Raw genomic sequence first — 26,240 nt, forward strand, 5'->3', positions numbered from 1 at the left:
CCTACCAACACATTCATGGTATTTTGGGTCTTCTTTTGATGAGCCCGTGTGTATGGTCGAATGATGGTTGTATATGGGGAGAGTTGAAATGAAGTGATCATAAAGTTGAGATAAGGGACAATCAGCACAGATTAATACAAAATTAGGGAGATAATCTCATACAATGACCATGATGCCTAAGTGAGTTAACCTCCCACCAAGAGGATGGAAATAGCCTTCCATAAGCCAAGGCACGAAAGCTATGAGGCTCTAAGAGTCAAGATGACCAAATATCATAAGATGTCAAGAAGGTACAATAGTGGATCATGAGCCCCCTTTTGTACTTGAGCCCATGACCATGGTCCTAGACCTAATCTAAAGTTGTTGTTTTAAGAAGATAATCTCATGCAATGGCCATGATGCCTAAGTGAGTTAATCTCCCACCAAGAGGATGGAAATAGTCTTTCATAAACCAAGGTATGAAAGCCATGAGGCTCTGAGAGTCAAGATGACTAAATATCATAATTTGTTGTTCTTTCATTACATGAGTAAGGCCCTCAAAGCTTGTACATGATATTTTTTTTCTCCTTGGGTAATAAAATACTCCAAGGGGAGGGTCGGCCCATTCCAGCCTCTTATGTGGTGGCCGATGTGGACATCTCTTTTACAATTTTGTGGAATTAATTGGCATATGTTTTAAGGTTGTGGATAATTTAAGTGTTTCATTGCATTAATGGTCTGGTGTTTTGCGAAACTCCCTTCCGTGTCCACCCCCTTCAAAATAGTCCCATAAGTCCAGATATCATAATCATGTCCCAAGTAAATGGGCGAGACAAAACAGTCCCATAGTCCAGATATCATAATCATGTCCCAAGTAAATGGGCGAGACAAAACAGTTCCATAAGTCGAGATATTATAATCATATCTCAAATAAATAGTTGAGACAAAACAGGCCCATAAGTCCAAACATCATAATCATTTTCCAAATAAATGGGTGAGACAAAAGAGTCCCATAAGTCTAGATATCATAATCATGTCCCAAATAAATGGGTGAGACTAAATAAGTCTCCTGCCAACTGTGCAAGAGTCCGAAAAAGATAAGTCGATGAAGATGCAACCATGGGCCCTCCAGTACCGCGAATACTGGAATCACCTCGGAGAGAGCACCCACCGACTTGTTTCCTTGAAATAAGATGCCACCACGAACAACAAGGAACTTTTCTTGGCCACGAATTCCTACACAAGTGTGTAGTGAACTCCAAAAATAGATGATGAGCTGGTGGACATACCGCGTCCATAATCTGTAACAGTGGACGGAACACATCACGTCCCAAAAGCCTTGAACAATGAACTTGGAACAGATCCAGTTCATAATCTCTGTTGTATCAAAGATAACCATGTCCTAATTCTAATATGTAGGATGAGAAGTTATTAGAGTAAGTTGCATACATGGGTCACAATCATCAAGAGTACTACAATGAGATAAAATAAATATTAAAGGAGTATTAAAGTAGATAAGTATGTTTACAAATTACCATCTTTAATACTTGGCAACAACCACACCTAAGTATGTTCACAAATTACCATATTTAATGCTTGGTAGCCATGCCTTTAGTCCGTGCGCCATAAATTTCTTGCCCTTCAAATTTTTCCATTCATTTGTAACTTCATTCTCAAACATAAGCACTCACCCTTGTCCACATTGGGCCCCATTCTTAAATGTTGGGGACTTCAAGTCTTCCCATTCATTTCTAACCTCATTCTCAAACATGGCATATTCAACCTTGCACACATTGGGCTCCATTTTTAAATGCTTGGAACTCCGAATCACGGTCCCCATGCACTAGTAGGTGGAGCTGTAATCAGCCCCCTCTTCCGCCCACAAGCCTCTTCTGGCTGGAAGCACATGGGGGGAAACTGCATGTGTACTAGAGAAGCACACCATCTGGGGTCTCTTGAGCCGGAAGCGCCTTGGGAGCCCTAGAAGTGGTTCTAGAATCTGTATCACTATCCTGTGTCGTGTCTTTGCCTATATGAAGCCTTGCCCTTGGTCTTGTCCTTCTTCTTGGACAAACAATCCTTGGACAAATGTCCTCTTTTTCGGCAAGAGAAGCAGCGACTCTAACCTTTCTTTTGAACTGAGGAAAGTCCGTGGTCAGAACTATTGACTGACACCTTCAACTTACCTTGTGAGATGAGAATGGACTCCTCCAAACGTAGGGAGCTAAGATCATCAAAATCCAACTGAGTGGATGTGACCTGGTACCGCAAAGATCGAGAAATCACATCATAGTCCGGAGGAAGCTTGGTGAGGACAAGAGCAGCTAGCTGAGAAGAAGACAAAGCAGCACCCATAGCCAGTAAAACTGGTCATGGATAACCTTGGCCTTCATGAGAAAAAACTGCATGGAATTGCCTTTAGGAAATAACAAGCCGTAGAGCTGCCCCTGCAAGGTAACTGCCCTCATCGATGAATCTCGTGCAAAGAGATCCTCCAGTTTTGACCATACCTGAGGAGCACTGGTGAGAGTTTGCACTACGGGCGAGACCGCCTCGGTGATGGTCCGCACAAGCACAGAATGCGCCTTCGAGTCCCGATTCTCCCAGTCTTGTAATTCCACAGCAAATTCATCCTCCTGATCTTGAGTCCACCGCCTAGAGTTTTGAGGATGCTCGGGCTTCCTTCCAGTGCCCTGAACAATGTCCCACAAACCCTTGTGGATGAACCAGATCCACATCTGAAGCTTCCAATGAGCATAGTTGGGTCCTTTCAACTTGTCATCCTTGTTCGTATAGGGGGGAGCCATATCCACAGCAGCAAAGAACAAATCTCAGCTCTGCAACACTTCTCTCAATTGCTTACCAACGAAGTGAGGCACCAGGAACAATCAGCCCCCTCTCAAACCGTAGAGAGAAAGAGCTGGGACAGTAGCAAAACAGTCCAAGATCCATCGGGAACCGCCTACCGGAAGGGCAGGGACTCGTGGAGGAAGAAGACAGTGAAGACCCACTTATCTGGCAGCACCACGAGCAAGAAACGCACCACCAACAGATGCTGAAGAAGAAAACGCAGCCAAAACACTTCAAAACCTGCCTCTGAAGAGCAAAACACAACCTGTAGGGCTGGCCCAACAGCAACCAGAAGAGGGCTGGACCAGAAACGCAGCAAGGTACTGAAACACAGCTACTGTATGGGACTGATCTGCAGCCGGAGAAGTGATGGAAACAAAATGCACATCAAAGTGGGCAGATTTGCAGAGTTTGGAGCAGCCTGGACCTAAGCGTATGATATCATGAAGGAGAGAGCACAGGCGGAAGCATAAACAGTAAACATACGAGAGAGTTCAAAGGAGATTGAGAGAGTTGGACAAGATCACATTTTATAACAGCAGTAAAGCTTTACAATGGCAATGGCCAGCAACAACTGAATGTTTGTGATATGCAGCGGAAGTCTTTGTATTGGTTGATCCTGTCACACAATATGCTCACACCGTCTTCTGTATCCTGAGTTTCGTGAGTTTAGCAATCCATTTCATTTACTTCAAACTTTAAAGAGTTGAGAGAGAGATATGAACACTGTACACCAGATTGGGTCCCGAATTACCCACTGAAGGGCCCCCTATCCCGATAACGAGATAGTATTTGCTTTATTACTTTAGAGAGAATGACTTTGGACTGTAGATAAGCCAAACGCAAGATCTCGGAGGATCGGAGTAGGGCTGATCTGTACACTGCTGTAGAAACACCTCAATGACTTGATCTTGAGCCTATGCACTCCTCCCAAGGGCATGAGGAAGGGCTGCACACCTGAGGCTCAAAGAAGAAGAAGGTGGACTGTTCTACACACTGTTAGAATGCTGAAAACACATATGAATGCTGAGTTACCTTCACCAGATGACTGCTGAATGTGTTGATGATGCAGAGAAGGCTGGACACTGATGCAAACAACTGTTTCAATGCTGGAAACTGTTGTAAACTGTTGCTTCAGGGCTGGCTTCTGCTGTGGACAGAAACGCAGGTCTGTGGAGGATGCTGTGGACTGAAACGCAGCAGCAACAGGTGATTTCAGGGCTGCTACTGTGGCTGGAGCAAAACGCAGCACTTCTGTACTTGCTGGATCAGAAAACGCAGGTAAAACAGGCTGCAATCTGCTGGATTCAGGCGTTGAACTGAGATGAAGAGAATGCTGAATCTATGGCATGAACTGATGCTGAATTCAGGCTGATTAGAGGCTGAGGACAAACACCTAGGGCTGGACTGAAGCTATGGTTCTCAAGGGCTGGAGAAGAAAGCTTATGGGCACTAGGGCATGGATTAGTCTTATGCTGAGAGCAAGAGAGAGAGGAGAGCTCTTAGCACAATGAAGACTGAATGAGCAAAAGAGACTCTAGGCAAGCCTATTTATACTAACTGGAGGTTGGTCATTTAATAAACTTAATATTTATAAATGCCCAATAATGCAAATAATGATAAATAAATACTAATAAATATGGGAAAAATACCAGATAAATCCCAGTAAATTCCCTAAGGCTTTGGGGATGTTCTAAATGATGCACAGGCATATGTATGCATATTATGCAAGATGCAGAGTGCTTTCTGATGCAAACCCTAAGGCTTCTACTGACTCTACATGCATGAATGATTCTCTCCAAGTGGGTTAAGGGACTTGACTGACTGACTGACCCGCTATGGCTGAGGAATGACCTACGTAGCTCGTGCCTGACTTATCCTGGACTGAGGATGTACAATGGGGTCACGGCGTACGACAATTATCATCCTACTGGGTTCTACAACTGTACAAATGATGCACTTCTGATGATGAGCCATCTTGTCACCATGCACTTAGTGCAGAGTGCATGTGACAATGTTGAACTATGTGCAAGGGAAGTGGATGAATGAGTGAATAATGGGGAACTCCTTACATAGTGCAAGAGGGAACTAGCCGACTGCCTCTAGGGCTGGCCGATTAGGCTTGGACAAATAAATAGGAGAAATTCCAGTAAAATCCCAGATAAATAGTAAAGCCCCAAAACACTGAGATGCACAATTCTAACAAGCCACACATACTTTGTATAAAACGCAATGCGGCTCGGGCACGGAAACCACATATAACGTGTCACAAACGGGTGCGTGGTTATACAGAATTTAGTATTGAAATCACAAGATTATCATCCTTTGATCAGTGCCTTATCCCACATACATAGCCATAACAATAGATTATACAATGTGGAAGTACTGAAAAGAAATGATATTGCTCTAGGCACCAGAAGATGGGCTAGTCTGTAACCCCCGTGCCCCCCCCCCCCCCCCCCCCGGGAGGGATATGTATTGCTTTAAGGGAGTAAGAATTTTACAAGTACATAAAACGGGTGGTTTGGCCCAGCCATACACTACCGTTTCTTCCAAAAGAAGACTGTAGTCGGCCAGTAGAGGAGAGAGAGAGAACTCTAGTGGGATGCGCATGATCAAAAAGGAGAAGCCCCCACCTCTTTAATGAAGTCGACTAGCAATATTTGCAGGACTTTACCTTTTTGCCTAGAATAGGTGAACTTGGCCTAAAATATCAACTTTAGCTTTTCTTGGCCTAGAATAGGTGAACTTGGCCTAAAATATCAACTTTAGCTTTTCTTGGCTTGTACTCCAAGTCTTAGCCCAAAAATATCAACTTTATGCTTTTTTCTTGGCTTGTTCCCAAGTTTCAGCTAAGCGCTCGCTTTTGTCCACCTATCCATGCCCAAAATAATAATATGTCCAGCCCTTCATGTGAAAATACTGACTTATAAATATGATAAGTCACTTTGATGATAAAAATCCCATGGTGCTCATGCTGCATAGCCATCTTTCTGGCCAAACTTCGCTTCAGCTTTCTTCTGTGGAAAATCCCTGTTCACACCTTGGTTCCGCTCAGTCTGTTAAACAGTGGTCAAGATTGGTGAAGAGACCAAATGGTGACACTACAAGCTAGCAATATGGTGCCCAGCACTTCCCAAGGGTTCTCCTGCATGCATAATGGAGTTGATAGTTATATAGTCTTGTGGGTTGACTACCATGAGTATATAACATGCATGTTCCTAAAAGGTGAATTTGGGCATGTTCCTGGATTCATCTAGGTATATATATATAGAACTTGTAGCAACCAGAGCCAAGATGATTCTTTTTTTTTTTTTTTTCCCAGAAAGAGACTTCTATTAAGTATGAGAAAAACATACAAAAATCACAACTATAAGCCGGAAAAGAATAGAATCACCCCAATATGTAAGGTGATTTCAACCACTGAGAAGCATCATGATGCCATGTAAGACCTGTGGTACTGGAGGAAAAGAAGATGCCATGGTTCCACTCCCGCATAAATATCACGCACTTTGCGTGCGCAGAACGAGAGGGCCCTTGAATGCGAGCCCAAGTAGCCATAAGAGTATGGATGATATCACCCCATATAGTACTAATGCATTGAGACCCAAAAATCTGGACACCCTCAATAGCCTCCGTGCATCTAGCTCTCCAGATCTGCCATGCTGTAATATTGGCAACAATCTCCCAATTGGTATGAATCCTCTGTCTGGGGGGTGTATAATCAAAGTGAGGAACATCTTGTAATAAACCATGCTGGGCAATACCTCTACGAATGAAAATAGTAGAATCTGTACCACATGCCCTCATAAAAAAGCTGCGGACCGGATTGGGAGAGCCAAGCAATTGCCCCCCAAGTCACATGCATGGCTCGGCCACTCAATTTGCCCATAAGTTGGGCTACAGAATCCTAAATCTGATGTGCAGTGTTGCGTCCCCATAAACAATGTTGTACAGTCTCATAATCTTCTGCACACCTAGGACAGGAAGGTGCTACACTGAAAACCGATCTCCACTGATTGGTGGGGAGACCACCATGTAAGAATAACCAAAAGAAATGAGAGATCTGGCTCCTTCTGTATGAGTGCCGAAGTCTATGCCAATATCTGCGCTGTATCACTGGAGAAATATCATAGCTCTCCCAATGAGGCCTGAGAGTAGGGATCCTATGCATCTGTCGAGTAAGGAGAAGCCTGGCATTCCGGACAGTGAAACTGAAAAAAGGAAGGCTTTTCAAAGGATTGAAGGTATCAATCCACTCCCACTCTCCTGGATCCTACTGAAGATATTTGATAGGACTGCCACCACAAACACCAAGAGACATGCGTCACTATTTGAGGAGAAGGGTCAATGAACCAATGCTTCCCTGAACGACCAACAATCCTCACTGGACTAAGCCTAGTATCTGGGATGATCTCCTCCATACTACATCTCCTCAATCTCCCTCCAGGCATGATAGAGTAAATGATGCAATCTGTAGTCTCTTGGCTCGAGAGAGCAATGACTTGCAGAGGTATGCCTATCCTCAAAAATACTCCAAGCCAACTCGGATGATAGTCTCCGTGAAAGGTCCCAGAAAGCCACTCATGTGGAATAGCTGCATCAATCTGATCAATACGAATGCGAGAGCCCCTAAGATGCTGAATGGATGCAGCTCTCCGATCCTCCGGAAGACTCTTAAAGGTCTTCCAAGCAAGAACTGTGTGCGCACATCTCTCCCATCCTGACCACTGCATAGAACGAGATGCACCAAGTGGCCAACCAGCCTCATCCCTAATGAGCTTGTTCCACATAATAGGTTGTCGGTCAGCCTCATCCAAAGACCTAGGAGGCCTTTGTTGCAAAAAAGATCTCATGCTTCTCCATGCTCTGACAATGGCTGCAATAAGAGGGGAAGATGGTGCCCTGAAATCAGCCTTTGTGAACAAAAAACGTGAGTCTCTCCCGACCCTGGGTGTACATCCAGAAATCTGAGACAAGAAGAAATCCTTCCGAGGCTCAGTGCCTGGTAGGAAACCTCTGACCACAAGTTTGCAAAGCAACGCCCTGCACTGAACATCCGGATCGATAATATTCAAGCCCCCCTCTCGTTTGGGCTGAATAACTGTGAGCCAAGCTACCCTGGCACGAGTGTTTGAGGTGCCATCCAAACTTGACCAAAGAAAATTGTGGATCAATCTCCGCAATTGGCCAATGCACGCACGAGAGAAGCACCAACAAGAGGCAATAAACCAAGCTGAGGCAAGCAATACTTGATTAGCCACCAAAGCTCTGGAAGCTAAATCTAATCTCCTGGGGCTCCAATGGAGGAGCTTCTTCTGGATACTCATAAGTACTGGAGCAAATTGTTGTGCAGGAGAAATATCAATCCCAACTTGGCATCCCAAATATAGCAATGCATCCTCTGCTGATCCAAGTAAAACCAAGCTCTGTACCCCAAGCAACTCTCGGTGAATCACTAACCCAAAAACCAACAGATTTGTGCCAATTAATGAGTGCCCCTGTTGCCAAATAGAACTCCTCTAGTGCTACCCGGAAGGAACATAAGCATATATGTGAAGCCTCCAGGAACATGGCTGTGTCATCAGCTAACTCAGAGTCAACCAATTCCTCTTGACTACGAAGAGGCAACCTCAATCCCGAAATACCAGCAGTGGAGCGGAGAAAGATGCTCATGGCCTCTACAACTATGATATATAATAATGGGGCTAAAGGGCAGCCCTGTCGTACTGAGCGAGAAATCTGAAACCGCTCTCCGCTATCACCGCAAGCGAGCACTCTATTGTGGGCATCACGATACATGCATGAAACTCCCTTGATCCATCTCTGAGAGAAGCCCATATGGCTGAGAGTACCCTCAAGGAAGTCCCAATCCACTCTATCATAGGCCTTCTCAAAATCCAAGAGCAGAATGGCTAAGGGCTGATTGCTCGCTTTAGCCCATTTGACGGCCTCCCAAAACAAGAAAATGTTATCAAGGATGCTCCTGCCGTGTAAGAATCCATTCTAAGTATCATGAATGACATCCTGCAAAAGTGGCTGCAATCTGATGCTCACTGCCTTAGCAAGAATCTTATAGGCAGTCCCAAGTAAGGTGATAGGTCTCCACTGGCCAATCAATGTCTTATCCCCACTCTTAGGAATAAGATAAATAAGCCCCTCAGTGAGAGAAGAAGGCATAGAGCCTGTGTCCCACATCTCCTGTAGAGCCGATGTGATCTCAGCCCCAATCTCATCCCAAAAAGTAATGAAAAAAACAGGGGAGAGGCCATCTTCCCCTGGACACTTACCGTGAGGTAAGGCATGAAGAGCATGACTGAACTCCTGCATAGAGAAAGGGGCATCCAGAGCGGCACACATCTCCTCAGTGATCAAATGTGGCAATGTATTCCAAACCTTCCTCTATGCCCTATGTCTCAAATCAAAGTGCGGCTCAGCACTAAGAAGTTGGCGATAGAAATCAGTGGCAATCTGTCTAACCATAAGAGGATTTGAGTGAAGAGTGCCATGTGAATCGTGCAATTGCCTGACACTAGCTCTGGCATGAGATGGGCCATGAGTAGCAAAGAAATGTTTGTTACATCTGCCACCCATCCGTGTCCAAAAGGATTCCTGGGCATGGAAACTGTACTCCGCGGGCTGCTCAAGAGAGTGATGAAGTTCTGCCCTAACAATACATAAAGAATCTGCAACCCATTGAGCATGCTCTTGCAAGAGCAATACATCCATAGGTCCACCTGTGACCGCACAATGAAGTTGGGTTTTTACAATTTGTTTCCGCCAATGCGGAAAAAACCCCCAAGACCCTGAATGTTCCAAGAGACAATCCTCATAAGGATTGAGAGTAGGAGTGACCAGATCTCGTGGTCGACAAAGGACCCCCTTTAGAGGCGGAAGTACGTCTCGCATAGGTAAGGGAGGGAAAATCAGACGATGTAAACCTTACCTCTCTCTCCCACTCCGGGAAAAAGCTAGGGCTAGTCCTCAGAACTGGAGAGGTACCATGACAATGCGAATGTGCAACATCATCCTCAAGGGTACAATCATCTTGTAACTGTAATGCAGCATCCTCCTGTGAAGGAACCAGATCATGTGCCTACAAAGCCTCATCCTCCAAAGAAGGATCAACATCCTGTGAGGCAAGAGCTGCATAGGGGTTAGGGTGCTCCATAAGGGGTGTGGGTGAAGGGGTAGGTATGGGGTCCGAGGGTGCCTGCCATCCCTAACCACAACCCAACGTTGTGTGGTATGTTGTGGCAAAGGAGCAACTGGAGTCTCGGCAACTGTAGAAGGCCTCTGATGGGCAGGACCACGCCGCCTCCTAGCATGGCCCCTCGATCTGGGACAATCTCTAGCAATGTGACCCTGTCAATGACAAATCCGACATTGATCAAGTCTGCCTGCAATCTCCATCCTCTGGCGGAAATGAGATCCGTCAGGTCTCTGAAGCATAACATGATTATCAGTAATCGATGGATCAGGAACAAGCACAAGGACCCAAGGCACACCATCAAGAGTGGCGATAACAGCCGTGGAAGCTGAGGCGGGAGAGCTCGGAAGGACTGGTACCTCTAGAACTTGGCCAAAGGATGCCCCTATGGAAACTAAAAGCTTCCAATAGGACCGAGGAAGAGTAGGGAACCGTAATGAGACCGGGGTAAGGCGTTGATCCTTCGCCACAGGATCAAAGCCCACTTGGTATTCAAAGAAGAAAATCTTCCTAGGACCAAGAGGGAAGGGGCTGCCAGCCAAAACATGAGAAGTAGCTTCTGAAGAATGAAAGTCCACCTCGAAGAAGCCTTGACCAAGCAAACGAGTATCCTGGAAGTGCACAATCAGCTCCGAAGGGAGAGCTGCTAGAAGCCATTCACGGGCCTGCAACAAGCGAGAGGGGTGGGACCCATAAACTCTTGTAACAAGGGTGGTCTGGACCTCAAGGTCAATGTCATGCTGAAGAGAGGTGAGCTTGTCTTGTGAAAAATTGATGATTCTCCCGGCCAGTGGGGGTGACGAAAGATTGGCTGCGGTAGAAGAAGCCATAAAGCCAATCAAAAAAATGGGCGGCCGACTTGAATCTAGATAAAATTGTTGCTGATAAAGAGGCAGAAGAGGGGCAGGCTGGGGGCTGCAAAAGGGCTGGCGGGAGCAGCAGGAGGGCTGGCGGGGGTAGGAAAATCAGCAGCGCAAGCTCACGACTCTCCTTCACGTCAGTACTCCACTCTTTTGTTGAGGAGTTTTGAAAGCAAATCAAAGTAAAATTATGATGCAAAAGGACTTTCCATCGCCAAGATGATTCTTCCATAGCTTCAATCTTTAGAAATAGTCTTCTTCTTCTTTTAGCTTGAATGGAGACTTTCAATTCTGAAAATCAGAATTCAGCCAGCTTCTAAGTGTTTTGGAAAGGTAAAAACACTATGGTATGGTTGGAAAAATACTCTATAATAAGTGAATTAGATAGAGCAATAAACAAAGGCCAAGAAGTGTCTTGAAATGAGGCTGAAAATCTGAATTTATAGAATTCTATTCAGCCTAGAAGGAGGCGCCTAGATGAAGAGGAGTGGAGGATATTGCTCATGAAAAGTTGAGGTAGGGAGAGGTTTGTGCATGACTTTTGGATCAAAGAATGGCTACTAATGATGAGGAGCAACTCGTGTAGTAAAAGTTGAGGAAACGCTTTGTTTTTTTTAACTTTTCTTTACTTTTCTTACTTTTCTTACTTTTCTTTTTGAGTTAACTAACTTGCACGACTTCTTTTGGGAAAAGTGAGCTTGCATGATTTACTTTTAAGTAAAGTGAACTTGCATGGCACATTTTTAGGTGCATGTAAGGATAAAGCATTGCATGATGCATGCATGTAGCTAGAAAAGCTTCCATGTTGCATGCATGGGGGTTTTTGAACATGCATGTCACATGCATGAGGGTTTCTGGCCATGCATGTCGCATGCATGGGAGTTTCTAACTATGCTTGTCGCATGCATGAGGGTTTTTGACCATGCATGTTGCATGCATGGGGGTTTCTCATCGTGGAGAATTTATCAACCATTCTTAGCTAAACTGTCATGCATGCATAGAAATAGAAAACCCACATAAGAGTGGGCTGCCTTCAAAATATCAATTATTTCTGTACAAATCCATCAATATAAGTTAACTGAAGACAGGTTATGCAACATACTAACCCATGGGTGCAATCGAGGCATCCCCAGATCCATGAGCTTCTCATGCAATAAAATACAGGCATTGTCCGGGCAAACATAACAATACACGCAAATAAAAACAAGCCATGCACACAAATGTATGCATTAAAACACATATTTTGGAAGAAACCCCATCTATTCATATGTACTTGATATTTACAAGGGCTAGGGTATTTGGCTCTCCAAGATCCATCAAATATCCATGGCATTATTTGGTCTCCAAGATCCATCAAATGCTTAACATGTTTCTATGCAGCCAAGATCTCGTAGATAGAGCTAGCATACACATACATGGGAAACTTAACCATAAACATTCCATGGCTACATATAGTGTCCAACACCCATGTCCATGGATAATAGAGAATTTACAATATGAATCCCGAGAAATTAGGGAGTAGTTACATACCCTGTATAAAACGCACTGTAATTCGGGCAGGGAAGCCACATATATCTTGTATAAAACGCTGTCCATGAACTGGCCGGCCTGTAGCACCCCCTTGGAGGTGCCCTTCTGCTGAGTTTTGCTATTTAATATGGGGATGCTGTCCTGCAGCCTGAATAAGCTGCAAGACAGCCCGAATCTGGCCGCCCAGTGTGTCACAAGAGCTATTCAGTATAGAATTTGCAAAACGATGGGTGCCTGGACAATATTACAAAGATGTGGCAAAATAGCCCTTACAAACACATAAATCCGGCCATGTTCTCGACGTCCGAGTTGGCCAATGGGTAGAAGCATGTTTACGCCACACTTGGGGGAGTATGCACGTGACAACTCATTGACGTAAGGTTCCATGCTACTTGTTGACGTCTCCGCTTGTGGATTCCTCCATTATTAATAACTGAAGTGTTGGAGATGCAATCCACACTTCTAGAGAGAACCAGCTCACGTGGGGTGAGATTGGGTTTGAATCTTGGCAAGCTGAGGTTTCTACAAATTGGATTACCGGAGGTCACCTAACACCTTAAGGTTTTGGGGTTTGGATGGCTAGACCAATTTATGGAACACCTCAGTTAAGCGCGCTTGCGCAGGAACACAACTGGGATGGGTGACCTCCCGGGAAGTGGGAGGATCCATGTTTCCAACATGGTATCAGAGCCCAGGTTGTGATGTTGGAAGCTAAGACCTCAACCAAAGTGTGTCATGAGGGGGGGGTGTTGGAGATGCAATCCACACTTCTAGAGAGAACCAGCTCACGTGGTGAGACTGGGTTTGAATCTTGGCAAGTTGAGGTTTCTACAAATTGGATTACCGGAGGTCACCCAATACCTTAAGGTTTTGGGGTCTGGATGGCTAGACCAATTTGTGGAACACCTCAGTTAAATGCGCTTGCATAGGAACACAACTGGGATGGGTGACCTCCCGGGAAGTGGGAGGATCCATGTTTCCAATAGTTTGAGCCCTAGGTACATTTTTATAGACCAGCTGTGGGTGTTATTAGCAATGAATTCTATACTTCAAAACTTTTTGCCCTTTTTAGTCACTAATATGCTTTAACATGACCCAAGGCAATTCTTGACGTCCTTGCTAGCTGTAGCACTATCAGCCCCTAAGCTTGGCAAAGTCTTAACCCTATAGGATCTTGAGTTAGCTTTCAACCCTAATCCTCTGCCTTAGCTATATAGCACTTATGCCTTCTATTTGACTGTGATATGGCATCATGTCTGTTACTTGATTGCTATATATAGCAATCTTTGCTTGCAATGACTACTATTTAGGAGCAATATACCAATCTTACATGTATATGATTCATTTTATCTTAGTAATCTTCAAATATAGGTGTTCTTTGTTTATGGCAGGCTTTGCTAGAGTACAAAGCTGTATGACTAGTGTACATTATAACTTAGCCTTAGGTTGTCTAACGTGAGGTTGACATGGGTCTCAACCTAGTCAATATGTAGCATGTAGTGCGATGTTCCTTGTGAATCCTTGATAAGGATCATTGCATGATTAAATTTTTTGATTTTTTAACATAATGCTGTCTTTTATGAAAAAATCGATTGTTTTTAATAGGTCTACCAAGAGTCGATGAACTGAGTTCAATTTAGTAAAGTCAACAAGGAAAATGGAAATTTGAGAAAGAATTCTTTACTCTTTGCATATTAATATTGTTTAAGAGAACGTCGATGACGAGAGACATATGGCAAATAATCTTTATTGTTTGTTTCTAGTTGTGTAAGAGAGATTTAGACTTTAAGTTAGGTGGCCACATTAAGATCAATGTTGTATCCTTGTTTTTGCGTTTTCACATGTGCTATTACTGGTGTGCAAGAGGACCTAGTGTAGCTTTTAAAATTGTCAGAGGGTATTTCAGAACATCTTTTGGGTTGAGTGCAACATTATGTAGTAAATTTAAAATCATATCGCAGTGTGCTGGACCTGCATTTATCAGCTTGTTAAAACTAAATATGTATTCTTACCTGCAGATATACAGCAAGCACGCTGCTAGCTTTGCTACAGGAAATTTCTAGCTCAGCAGACAGTAAGTTGAATTGGACTGGTCTAGTGAAAAATACCAACTCAGGTATAAGCAATGCAAGGGAATATCAAACTCTTTGGCGGCATCTTGCTTATCGCACAAATATACCAGATGGTTTTGAAGATGATATGGAGCCCTTGGTATGCTTTGTGTTGAGATGAAGTTCTAAACCATATGTGCCTCATTCTTCCTAATCTCACTTTGCATAAACAGTAAGTACGTTATTTGCTCAAGCATGAATGCATGCTCGTGCAGGAAGATGACAGCGACCTCGACTTTGAAGTTGAGCCTCTACCAGGAGTTAGTCCTGAAGTTGCAACAAATGTAGCAGCTTGTGTGAAGGTGATAATGTGCTAATTTTTTTGAAGTTAATGTACATTGTTTACAAACTTTTCAAGTTTTTTCGATCATTTATGGCTACACCTCTAGTTCTCTATGATGAGCCTTTTTTCCTCTTGATGTTATATTTTATTTCTTTTTTGTTATTTCTAGCTTTGGCAATGTTGTTCATGTGCTTTTCAAAGCAATCGCTTATCTATAGCATATGAACCCACAGGACTATGACATGAGCTGAAGCTGTCAGAATATGCAGCAGAGATGATGACCAAATCTGGGAACACAAGAGCAAAAACGCAGGCAGAAAAACAGCACAAGAGAGAGAGAGATGTAGGCGTGTAACTCTGCTCTATATACACAAGAAGATCCCGAGAAATGATACAAATAAGGTATGGGGGCTGGGGGCCTATATATACCTCCCTGGAAGAGCAGTCGGCCAGCAGATAAAATGCCCACGACTGCTGAATAGGTCCCACGACTGCATAAATGCAGTCGGCCAGCATACAGATGCCCACGACTGATCAAAACCAGTCGGCCAGCAGCCCTGAAGCCCACGACTGATGAACATCCAGTCGGCCAGCACTGGGGTGCTCCTGGCATCATCTGGCAGCCCTCCCAAGCCTCAGAAAAATGGGAAAAAATAGGGGAAAAATGTGGAGAGTGGGGAAAAATGGGAAAACACCTCATAAGGGCGGGCACACCCACAACAAAGGCCCTGGTGTATAAATCTAGACAGGAGATGACTTCTAACACCCCCTCTCAGCTCCTGGCTGTGTAACCAACCACTGGGAGCTGGGGTGCCGCCTGAGCAAGTCCTGAGAGAGCGACTTCGTGAAGAGGTCCACCGTACTGTCCTCTGTCGAACAGAACTCTAGCAAGATGTCATCAGCAACGATCTGTTCACGAACAAAGTGCCTCTGGATGACCATGGGTGCCTCCAGTGGAAGCCCAAACCTGCAATGTAACCTCCTCCTGCTCCAAAAAACTGCTCCTGGGCCATAAGTAGATCCCCTCGTGTCCGAATCTCCTCCCCAAACCGAGTCACTCCAATCGTGGAGTCGGACTCCATCCAACAATCCCCCTCCTGTGTACAAGAGTCCATGATCCTTCGCATGTCGTAGAAACCACAAGAAACGCAATCCTGCCTCACAAAGAGACATCTGCAACCATGAGCTCAACCGCCTCATCAGGAGGCTCCCGTCCAATCTGGTGTCCATCAACCAGATCAATGAACCATACAGCTTCTGAGTCACAGAGACATCACACTGCTCACAAGGATCAACACCTGTTACGGTGCACAAGCAAGTCCTGGAAACCTGATGAAACCTGTCAACCACCCCCTCTGAATCCGGAACCACAAAACCTGGAGAAACCACCTCCTTCTGCAAGTAAGCACCTGCCACCTGCCTGGCTTTCCGAAAGGTCCCCGTGGAAAGAACATCCTCAACAACTGGAAGTTCTATGTCCCGAACACTACGAGACATCAGAGCATAAGTGACCTGTTCAGCTTCCTCTGACTCACGAACACAAGAACTACCAACATCAGTACTGGAAAGTTCCTGCCAACTGCTGCCATCTACTGGCAAGCTATCCACCACCTTGTCTCGGAAAGCTCGCACCTGCAGCGTATCCACACTTGAGTAGCCATTTCCAGACTGCCACTCATCACAATCCTGAGGACCTGGGAGAGAGAGTGCTGAAAGCCTGTAAACTCCATTCTCCACTCCGCCTTCCCAAACCACTTGGCCTGTTGCTTTGTCCCGGAGAGCAACAAAATGCTCATCAAACTCCACCCGTACGCCAGTCTTGCAAACCTGATGCACTGACAACAGATGAAAACCAAGTGCCGGAACATACAATACCTGGGAGGAATGCTTCCCCCCTCTGCCATCGGGAACTATCTCCATCCTGCCCTCACTGTGAACTGGGATAGTGGATGTATCACCAGTAAGAATATGACCAGAAAGCCTGCAGAGATCCTGTAAACCGGAACGGGAAGGAGTCATGTGCCTGGAAGCACCACTATCGAGAATCCACTCCCGAGTATCCCTTGCGGAGAGTCCTCCAATCTCCTCCCTGCCTGAAGAAAATGAAACATCGGTGCACAAAAGCCGGAGTCTTCATGATTGCTGCTGAGGAATCTTCACCCTTCTCGGTCTTCCGCTTGGGACACTGCCTCCAATAGTGGCCTTTCTCGCCACAATCATTACAGGTCCTCTCTGCCTTCAGTTTCTCGCGGTCAGCGTCGGACTTCTTCTCAGAAGACTTCTCCGATGAAGCCTTCCCTTTGCCCGAGTTACGGCCTTTCGACCGTTGGCCAGTTAAGGCCTCTGAACCTCCACCCTGAGGAGGGTTCGTGAATCATTCCTCCTGGTCCAGGACCATGGGCACAAGCTCCTCCCACGTGATGGTGCTGAGCCTGCCACTGGTAATCAAAGAGGAGTAAAATGCTGAGTACGAAGAGGGCAAATGTGACAGCAACGTTATGGCCATGTCCTCTGACGATATCTCCTTCCCAGCCTGAAGAACTTCCTGCTGAAGAGCCTGCAGCTTGTTAATATGCTCCCGCATCGTCGACGACTTTGCAGGGCTCATAACCCGCATCTGTACTTCCAAGGAAATCCTCTTCATGGGCGATACCCTGTTGAGGCCAAATGCTGCCATATACCTCTGGCCAGCGTCATATGCTTTACATGATTGATTACCTGTGGTGTGCAGTTGAGGAAAATAAACGAACGGACCCTGGCATTGACACGATCCCACATCTGCATCTGGGCCTCCCGGTCCTTTCGGGTTGACGGTTACTCCCCTTCCTCTACTTCCGGCCGTGGAACCCCAATAATGACGAAATCAGCGAGGTCGTAGGACTCCAGAACAGATTCCATCATCACCTTCCATATGCCGTAGTTGCTCCCGTCCAACTGACGGTCCACCGGGAACGTGGGGAGTGTCGGGATCTTCACATGTCTCTCGGCCATCTCAAACAGATCTGCCATAGCGGGGATGTACTCTGAAAAGGGTGGGTGGGTGGGAACAAAGAAGAACTAAAACCTGCAAGTGGCTGTCCAGCAAATCAGCCCGCCTTCCTCTTGCTTCTCCTCTTCCCGATCAGCCCAAAACAGTCCACCAATCAGCCACGAAACAGTCCCCCTCTTGCTCACACAAATCCCAAGACCTATCTAGAGCCTAGGGCTCTGATACCATGTCAGAATATGCAGCGGAGATGATGACCAAATCTGGGAACACAAGAGCAAAAACGCAGGCAGAAAAACAGCACAAGAGAGAGAGAGATGTAGGCGTGTAACTCTGCTCTATATACACAAGAAGATCCCGAGAAATGATACAAATAAGGTATGGGGGCTGGGGGCCTATATATACCTCCCTGGAAGAGCAGTCGGCCAGCAGATAAAATGCCCACGACTGCTGAATAGGTCCCACGACTGCATAAATGCAGTCGGCCAGCATACAGATGCCCACGACTGATCAAAACCAGTCGGCCAGCAGCCCTGAAGCCCACGACTGATGAACATCCAGTCGGCCAGCACTGGGGTGCTCCTGGCATCATCTGGCAGCCCTCCCAAGCCTCAGACAAATGGGAAAAAATAGGGGAAAAATGTGGAGAGTGGGGAAAAATGGGAAAACACCTCATAAGGGCGGGCACACCCACAACAAAGGCCCTGGTGTATAAATCTAGACAGGAGATGACTTCTAACAGAAGCTTCCCTACGCATGTAACAGCAGCCCCCACCTCCTTTGAACCTGCAAACCCCTCCCCCCTTTGCTTCTATGTCTCCCTTCAATTGCCTTTTGCAATCTGTGCCCCACCATTTTTCCCACCTTCCCTCCTCATCCCTGCCTTGCTCTTTTTTTTTTTTGGAGAAAAGATCCTTCTATTAAACAGCCATAGGCTACATGTACATGCTCAGAACCCTCAAGAGGGGTGCAGATAATTTGGGGGAGGGTATTCCCTCCATGGCTGGCTGCACTCGGAAGGAACTACCTCATACAAGAGGAGGAGGAATGGAGGGGGGGGGGGGGGGGGCTGAAAGCCAAACAGGCGGCCTATGGTGCCAAATGATCTCGGCATCCGATTAGAAAGAAAGGGTCCTTGGTGCCATGTGTGTAAGGAAGCCTCTCGCTTCATGCGCATGCGGTTTGAACCTCCTTGGAGCTTTCCTCGTTGGCCGTAGAGGGTGTGAATGATGTCAGTTCAAATAGTACTCGTGGACTGAGCTGTTATGTGTTGGGGGGGTGGGGTGTTACGTCCTGACCAGCCTAGGGCTAGGGCGGGGAACATGTGGACTAGCCCAAGATTAGGGTTAGGGTTAACCAGAATCAGGGTTAAGGTTTAGCCAAGGGCGTGGGGACTTGGAGGGTTCACACGTAGGCTAAGGGTGCTAGCAAGAAAAGGTCTAGATTGGCTAAGAGCTTATAATTAATAGCCTAGGACTAATAATGGCTAAAAGCTCATAAATAAAGCAGGAAATCTTTATAAATAAAAGCAGGCCGCTTATAGCGAGGTTATTACTATATAAGTGACTTGGGGTCACTTATTAGACATGAGATCAAGGAGCCACCCGTTAGCCTTGGGATACGGCGTGGCTACTACTTCCTTGGTAGCTTGGGGCTACCAAGGAAGCGTGCATGATCTCTTGGCCATGGAGCTGTTGGCGGGTGGCTATGGCTTGGTGGTATGGGATGCTAGGTTGCGGTCATCGGTGACCTGCAGGGTTGTGACAAATCTGACCTCAAGCTCGGGGATGGTTCAAGGTACTCAACCTACGGTTGGGTGGTGAATTGCTAGCCACAATCTATCGCGGTCATGCGACGTGAACGATTCAATGGAAACCTCGCTAGGGTTTCTGAGGTATGTCCTCTATCTTGGTCCACCGTGGTGGTTCAATGTAAGATTATCCTTGGGACGTCAAGTGAAGACCTTACATTGGTATCAGAGCTCGAACTTGACAAGGAGAGCACCCATGGATTTGGGAGTTGAGGAGAGGACGGGAGAAGTGTACAAGACAGTACCTTCACCAAGTTACTTTTGCTAAGAAAGCCATGAAGTCTTCCATGCATGGATGTGTCGGAAGAAAGGGAGAAAAAACGTAAGATTTTGGTGCTCACTGGTGGTAAAGGTCGGGTTTGTAGCAAGCAACGCATTGAACAATCAGGGCTGTGTATTTGCACAAGCTTGGTCGTATCTTGTTCATGCTGTAAGCAGCCAGCGGTGTGAAGGTTATGGTCGTTAGGGAGTTCATGGCTATGTAGCCCTTGTGAGTGATTGTCATGGCCAACCTTGTGTTGGTGTTTGATCAGCCCAAACATGGTGTGTAGGGCCAGCACCTTGTGTGGCTAATTAACCCACAGGCCGGCCAGAGTCTCGTGGTTTCAGCTTGAGCAGCGCATAACATCTTATGGAGAAGACCAACATGTAGGCCTGCCCCATGGCAGTGCGTAGGGCTGGTAGCGCTTGAACAACTCATGCAGATGGGCATGGCTGGCTGAGTCGTGCAAGTGAGGGGGATGACCCAGGCAGAAGTGCGCGGGCAGTGCAGGCAGCAGGGCGCACAGGCCTGTAGGCATCGTATAGGGTAACCTCTGCGCAGGCCAGGCAGCAAGTCACGCTGAGGAAGAGAGAGCGAAAGCCATTTATGTGTAGTCGTGTGGCCTCTGGAGCACATGGGCCAGTAGGACATGAGAGAGAGGCGATAGGCAGAGGAGCGAGGGAATGGCTTTCTGGCCGCACGCAGAAGAGAGAAAAATGGGTGCAAGTGTTGGTCGCCGATCAGAAGAGAGAGAGAAGGAGATAAATCTTGTGGATCTGCAGGAGAGAAAAAAACGTGCAAGTTTTTTTTGGAGGAAAAGCATGCAAAGATTTTAGAGGAAAAAAAGCAAAGTGTGTTTTTAAAAATACCCTACTTTTAAGATTTTTTTATAATAAAAAGGTCAAGTAAGCTTTAAAAAAAGGGAGCAATTGGGCGGGCGGGCGGGGGGGGGGGGGGGGGTGGGGGGTGGGTATATAGTTATAAAAACAACACAAAGCAAGCTTGCATGTTTTTGGTTTTTTTTCTCAAGGCCCATAAAAGGGTGAGACTACACAAAAGTTGTTGTGCAGTATGGACGGTGACAACTCTCCGGGCATTCTCTCCGTCGATGGCAAGTATACCTTGCAAGTTCTCTTACCTTCTCGCACCTTTCTCATCTTCCCTATGCTTCAAGGCTACGATATAGGGGAGAAAGTTCTCTATTCCACCTATGACATGCTTAACGAGGGTTTTATGTGGGGCGTGCTTTGATGGTAGAATACTCTATGCTTTGGCATAGTTAATCCATGGTAGTTGTGAGGGGCAGTTCTAATCTGTGAGAGGCAACAAGATAAGGGACTCCCTTGGTTGTTTGAGCATGACATGTTATCCGTAGGGTGATTTCTCACACTCTCTCGTGATGGCCAAGTGATATTGATGCATGAGGCAGCCTTGAAATTGTACATGAGAGAGATAAGAAGTTTGGGACTTCTCTATCTAGGATTAAGTGCCTAAGAGCAGGTTGCATATCCAAGGTTCAGGATCGCTTAGTAGTGGGTGTAACTCCACATATGATATTGTACTTCCTTGCTTGCTTTTGGAAGTAGGGCCTCTACATGAGGAAATGCTCATTTCCAATTTGGGGGGAGTGAGAAAACGAGTGACATTATAAGTTACTCATTGAGTAAAGGACTTTCCACCTATGTAGAGGACATGTTCATTCCCAATTTGGGAGAGTGAGAAAACGAGTGACATTATAAGTTACTCAAGTTACTCATCAAGTAAAGGACTTTTCATCTGTTCAATGGGGCGTAACCCATTGACATGTTAGGGATGGAATTTGTCATAAAGTTGTATGTTGTCTTCAAGCTATTTGAGCACATGGGACATACCCAGGATTGTTTGAAAGTCGTATGTGATCTTCAAGCTTTCGAGCACATGGGACATGTAAAATTTGATGGGAAGTTTTATACTTGCCTTAAAGTAGACGTGAGTATCTATTGGTTATGCGAATATAAATTGAAAGTACATTAGGACTTATTTGCACATTAAGTGAACTAGTGTTGCCGACGACTTATGCTAGATGCCATTTGGTATGATTGACAAGTTGTGCTATGGGTCTGTGCGAGGTTTGTTATGGTAGAGCTTGTTGCACTGTGATTGGTTGTCCTATTGGGAATCAGCTCTTGGACGAGAGTTGGATCGACAGTAAGCAATTGGATCTTTATAGCAAATTCTGCAAGAGGAGTCTTACACTGGCTTAGATAAGGGGCAGTAGACTTGAGTAGACACTATGCATGGATGTTTGGAACTAAGAATTTGCTTACAAAGTCTCCGGAGGTTTGACAGAAACTCAGTACGAAGGGCTTTGTGTGAATATATGCTCTTATGTGTGTGCGTGTGTGTGGAGTGCGTGTGTGAGAGCATATATTGATACAACTATTGGGCACTGATGATGTTAGTGGGGATGTTGTAGTATCTAGTCCATACTATGCATAGTGGAGTTGATAGTTATATACGCTTCTCTTACCCTTCAATGGTATTAGAGCCTGATCCCCCTGGACCTCACACGTGCTGTCTCCGCTTGAGCCACCTGCATGGCGCACCCCGTGATAGGGTGCCAGTCAGGCTGAGCTGAGCTCTGCCACCTAGGGGATTCGCTCTCTTCCGCCTTGTCGGGCTGACCCCGGATTTGCCTCTTCTGTGGCGATTTCTTCACCTTTGTAGTAATCAGCCAATTTCTCTATGCCTGCTATAGGCTGCAGCTCTCTGACCTACATTTGAAGATCTATCACTGGTTAACTCATCATGGATTTGCCTAGGAGAGTCATCACCTTCTAGAAATTCTATGGGGAAAATTTTCTAACATGGCAAACCAAAGTTAGACTTATCCTCTTGAGAGATGGCCTGTCGAACATAGTCAAAGGAACAAATGAGAAGCCCGAGGGAGTTGCCACTTCTCTAGATGTCAAGGCATGGGTGGACCGCAATGACAAAGCACTTGCCCGTATTGGCCTGGGCCTTGCAGATAATTTGATACATCACATTGACTTCGACAAAACTTCAAGGGAGATATGGAACAAGTTGGAAAATCTCTTTGGCAATAAAATTAATAACTCCAAAGTGTTCTTAAAGCAAAAATACTATACATTAAAAATGACGGAGCGTCATTCACTTCAAGAACACTTGAGCACTATTGGTTCCTTATTACAACAACTTGGTGCCCTTGTTGCCAACATTGATGAAGACGACAAGAAAGCTGTCCTCTTCTCTAGTCTTGAGGACATAAACAAGTTCAAAGAAGTGCTCTCTACACTTGGAGTGTCTAGAGAGATGACTTATGACAGCATGATAGTAGTCCTTGATGAAGACATGAGGTTACAGGACCAAAACACAGTGGTCCTTGACATGGAGAAAAGCTTCTTCTCAAAACAAAGAATTAAATTCACAGGCAAGGCAGTGAAGTGTACGTATTGTCGAAAGTTGGGGCATACTAAAGACAAATGCTTCAAGAGAATGGCCAAGGAAAAAGAGAACCATGCAAACTTGGTGGCAGAAGATGAAGATTCAGAGGAGGAAGAACTAGAAAAGCCAGAGACATCTACAATAGCACCTGATAATGCCCTTTTTGTTGAACTCTTTGATACAGACTGGCATTCTGGCCCGTTCTTATCCTTTTGTGTTTGAGTCGGGTCCTCTGTCCCGGTCGCCCGTCGAAATTTGATTTGTAATAAATGTTCATGTGTGTTAGTGTTTTCTCATCTATGTTTGTACACCCTTGTGCTATAAAAGGCTTTGTAATTTTCTTCATTACCTTGTTTTGAGTCAAGGGGGGTAGTCTAGAAGGGCTGAGGAATCTTATGTGTGGTCAAGCTCCATTTGCAGGCTTGACTGTGATCTGTTGTATCACGTAAGGTATGGCCACTGTGATCTTTTGCATCACGTGGTGCCAGTGACCCCAAATCACCATAATTAAGATATCACCTTTGCTCCGAAGGGGGATTTGTTGGGAATTTCGGAGTCTCTTGTGTCCTGTATGTCTACCTCATATACCTGTTAGTATGTGTGTATCCATCTACATGTGGTTGTATAAGTGTGAACACCCCATGTTTGTGTAAGTGTGCCTATATGTGTGTGAACACCTTCTCATGTTGATAACATAAGTGTGTGCCATGTGTCATGTCCCCATATGTGAGTGTGATTTGTGTGAGTCAAAAGATAAGGTTTGCAACCTATAAAAGCATGCACTTGGGGTACTTCAAATCATATCAAGCAATATAGTACTCCTTGAGTCTTGCAAACATTTGAGCATTGAAGCATTATTTTCCTCTTCCTTCTCTCTCTCTCTCTCTCTCTCTCTCTCTCTCTCTCTCTCTCTCTCTCTCTTCGCGCTGCTGCTGCCCGCGCTGCTCTCTCCCATCGCGCTGCTGCTGCCGGCGCTACTCTCTCGCATCATCGTGTTGTTGCTGCCTGCGTTGTTGCCTAAGCTGCCCACTGCCTGTGCTTCAGCCCACGCTCTCTCTCTCTCTCTCTCTCTCTCTCTCTCCCTCTCTCCCCCTCTGCGTTTTCAGAGCCCCGCCATCCCTCCCCCACCCCTGCATTTTCAGCCTCCCGCCATCTCTTTCTCTCTCCTCGTAGCCCCCTCCCGCCACTCTCTCTCTCTCTCTATCTCTCTGTCTCTCTCTCTCATTTCATTTCATTTCTCTCTCTCTCTCTCCGCCCTCGCTCGCCCCTGCTCGCCCGCCCTCTATCCCTGTTCGTTGTTCGCCCTCTCTCTGTTTCGCTTCCGCCGCCCCCCCCCCCTCTCTCTCTCTCTCTCTCTGTGTGGATCGAGGTCGCCAAGAAAGGGAAAGGTAAAGAATCGCCACCCATCCCCACTCCCACCATCATCAACATTACCCTTGAAGAGGAGCAAAGGAGGAAGACCCGGGCCTTACATGTACGAGTGTCTGGTCTAAAAGACCGTGATGATGCGGAAGGGGAAACCAAGGAGCTCTTCTCTATGATGGGCATTGAAGCCACGCACACAAAGGCATGGAGAGTGGGAAAGAAGAGAGAAGGTAGTGGCGAATCTTCTAAGGAGAGAGCACTTATCATTTGTTTCCCCTCCATGGAAGCGAAGAAGGACTTCTTGAAGAGACGTCCTACACTCAAGAAGACGGGAATATTTCTTGGAGATGACCTCACACTCTCGCAACTTGCCCACATGAAAGAAGTTATGCCCGAGATAAGGGCAGCCCGAGAGAAAGGGAAAGTGGCCTTCTATAGAGATGGTAGGAGTGGTGATTATGGAGAGGCGCTCTTCATGACGGCGCGAGACCTATGGGACTACACTCAAAGTTGCGACTTGGAATTGTAATGGATCTCTACACCTTGATGTAGGGGCTTTTGAGGATAGTTTCACTGGGAGGGACATCATCTTCTACTGTGAGACGCATCAGGCTGCTGGACAGTCCATGCCACATGTTAGTGGATATCGATGGGAAACAGCTTGTAGACAGGAGACTCGTTCAGAGCATAGAGGACGGGGCTCAGGAGGAGTGGCAGTATTGTTTAGAGAGGAGCTGCAGCCACTGATACATATAGTCCGCAGAGATGAGCAGGCTAGGTACATGAGGGAGACTGACACCGTGTACACGGATGAGATATACAGACGCTTATGTGCCGAGGAGCTGGGACGGCCATTAGATGAGCTCACTTAGATATTGATAGAGACGCTTCAGGATCAGAGGCATATCCCCATAGTCAGCCTACACGGAGACGATCTGGGAACATGCCCCAGAACAGCTGGTATGATGAGGAGTGCAGAGAGATGAGGATCAGATTACAGAGAGAGGTGCTCATGGGTGTTACCACTCACAGGCAGTCACGGATTACCTTCCGGCGCCTAGTGTGACGGAAGAAGAGGGCTTATCTTGCTCAGTTAGAGAGGGATTTGTATCAGTTATTTATGAGTCAGGACTCAGGCGAGGCATGGAGATTATTCCATGAGCATTCACCATCACCAGCCATTACCTCCATAGAGATTTGGGGTGAGTATACGGCATCCCTGTACACAGCACCAAGACAGCCGCCCTGCCAGACCCATCGGAGCCATGCCCAGAGACATGTGCTTTCTTTACTGCTGAGATGGTAAGGAAAGCTATTGACAGGATGAGGACTGGGAGAGCATATGATCATGATGGTTTGGTAGCAGAGCACTTTATTCATGCCAGAGATATGCTTGCAGAGCTTATTGCTATGATGTTTAACTGAGCCATGTGTGAGGGTTTTCCTGAGACTTGGAATATGTCCACGATTGTGCCTATCTTCTAGTCAGGGGATCCCATGCTTCTTGGGAATTATCGTACCATCATGATTGGTCACACATTGGCTAGATT

At 46.0% G+C, this 26,240-nt stretch overlaps 1 protein-coding gene across 5 annotated transcripts in view; it reads left to right on the plus strand.

Moving 5' to 3' along the window:
* LOC147608364 (uncharacterized) overlaps positions 1-26,240 on the plus strand; it is an 86,056-nt gene that overhangs the window by 13,365 nt on the left and 46,451 nt on the right. For all 5 annotated transcript variants that reach the window (XR_015264543.1, XM_086789542.1, XM_086789541.1 and 2 more), the window contains 2 exons: positions 14,448-14,640; positions 14,756-14,842. Coding sequence is in view for 4 of the 5 variants with exons in the window: in XM_086789539.1 (XP_086645665.1) it covers positions 14,448-14,640; positions 14,756-14,842 (280 nt within the window). In the remaining variant the exon portion in view is untranslated. The remainder of the gene's footprint in view (positions 1-14,447; positions 14,641-14,755; positions 14,843-26,240) is intronic.

This window comes from Cibotium barometz, chromosome 53 (genome assembly GCF_041138505.1).
Source record: "Cibotium barometz isolate CiBa-2024 chromosome 53, ASM4113850v1, whole genome shotgun sequence".
Classification (NCBI taxonomy): Eukaryota; Viridiplantae; Streptophyta; class Polypodiopsida; order Cyatheales; family Cibotiaceae; genus Cibotium; species Cibotium barometz.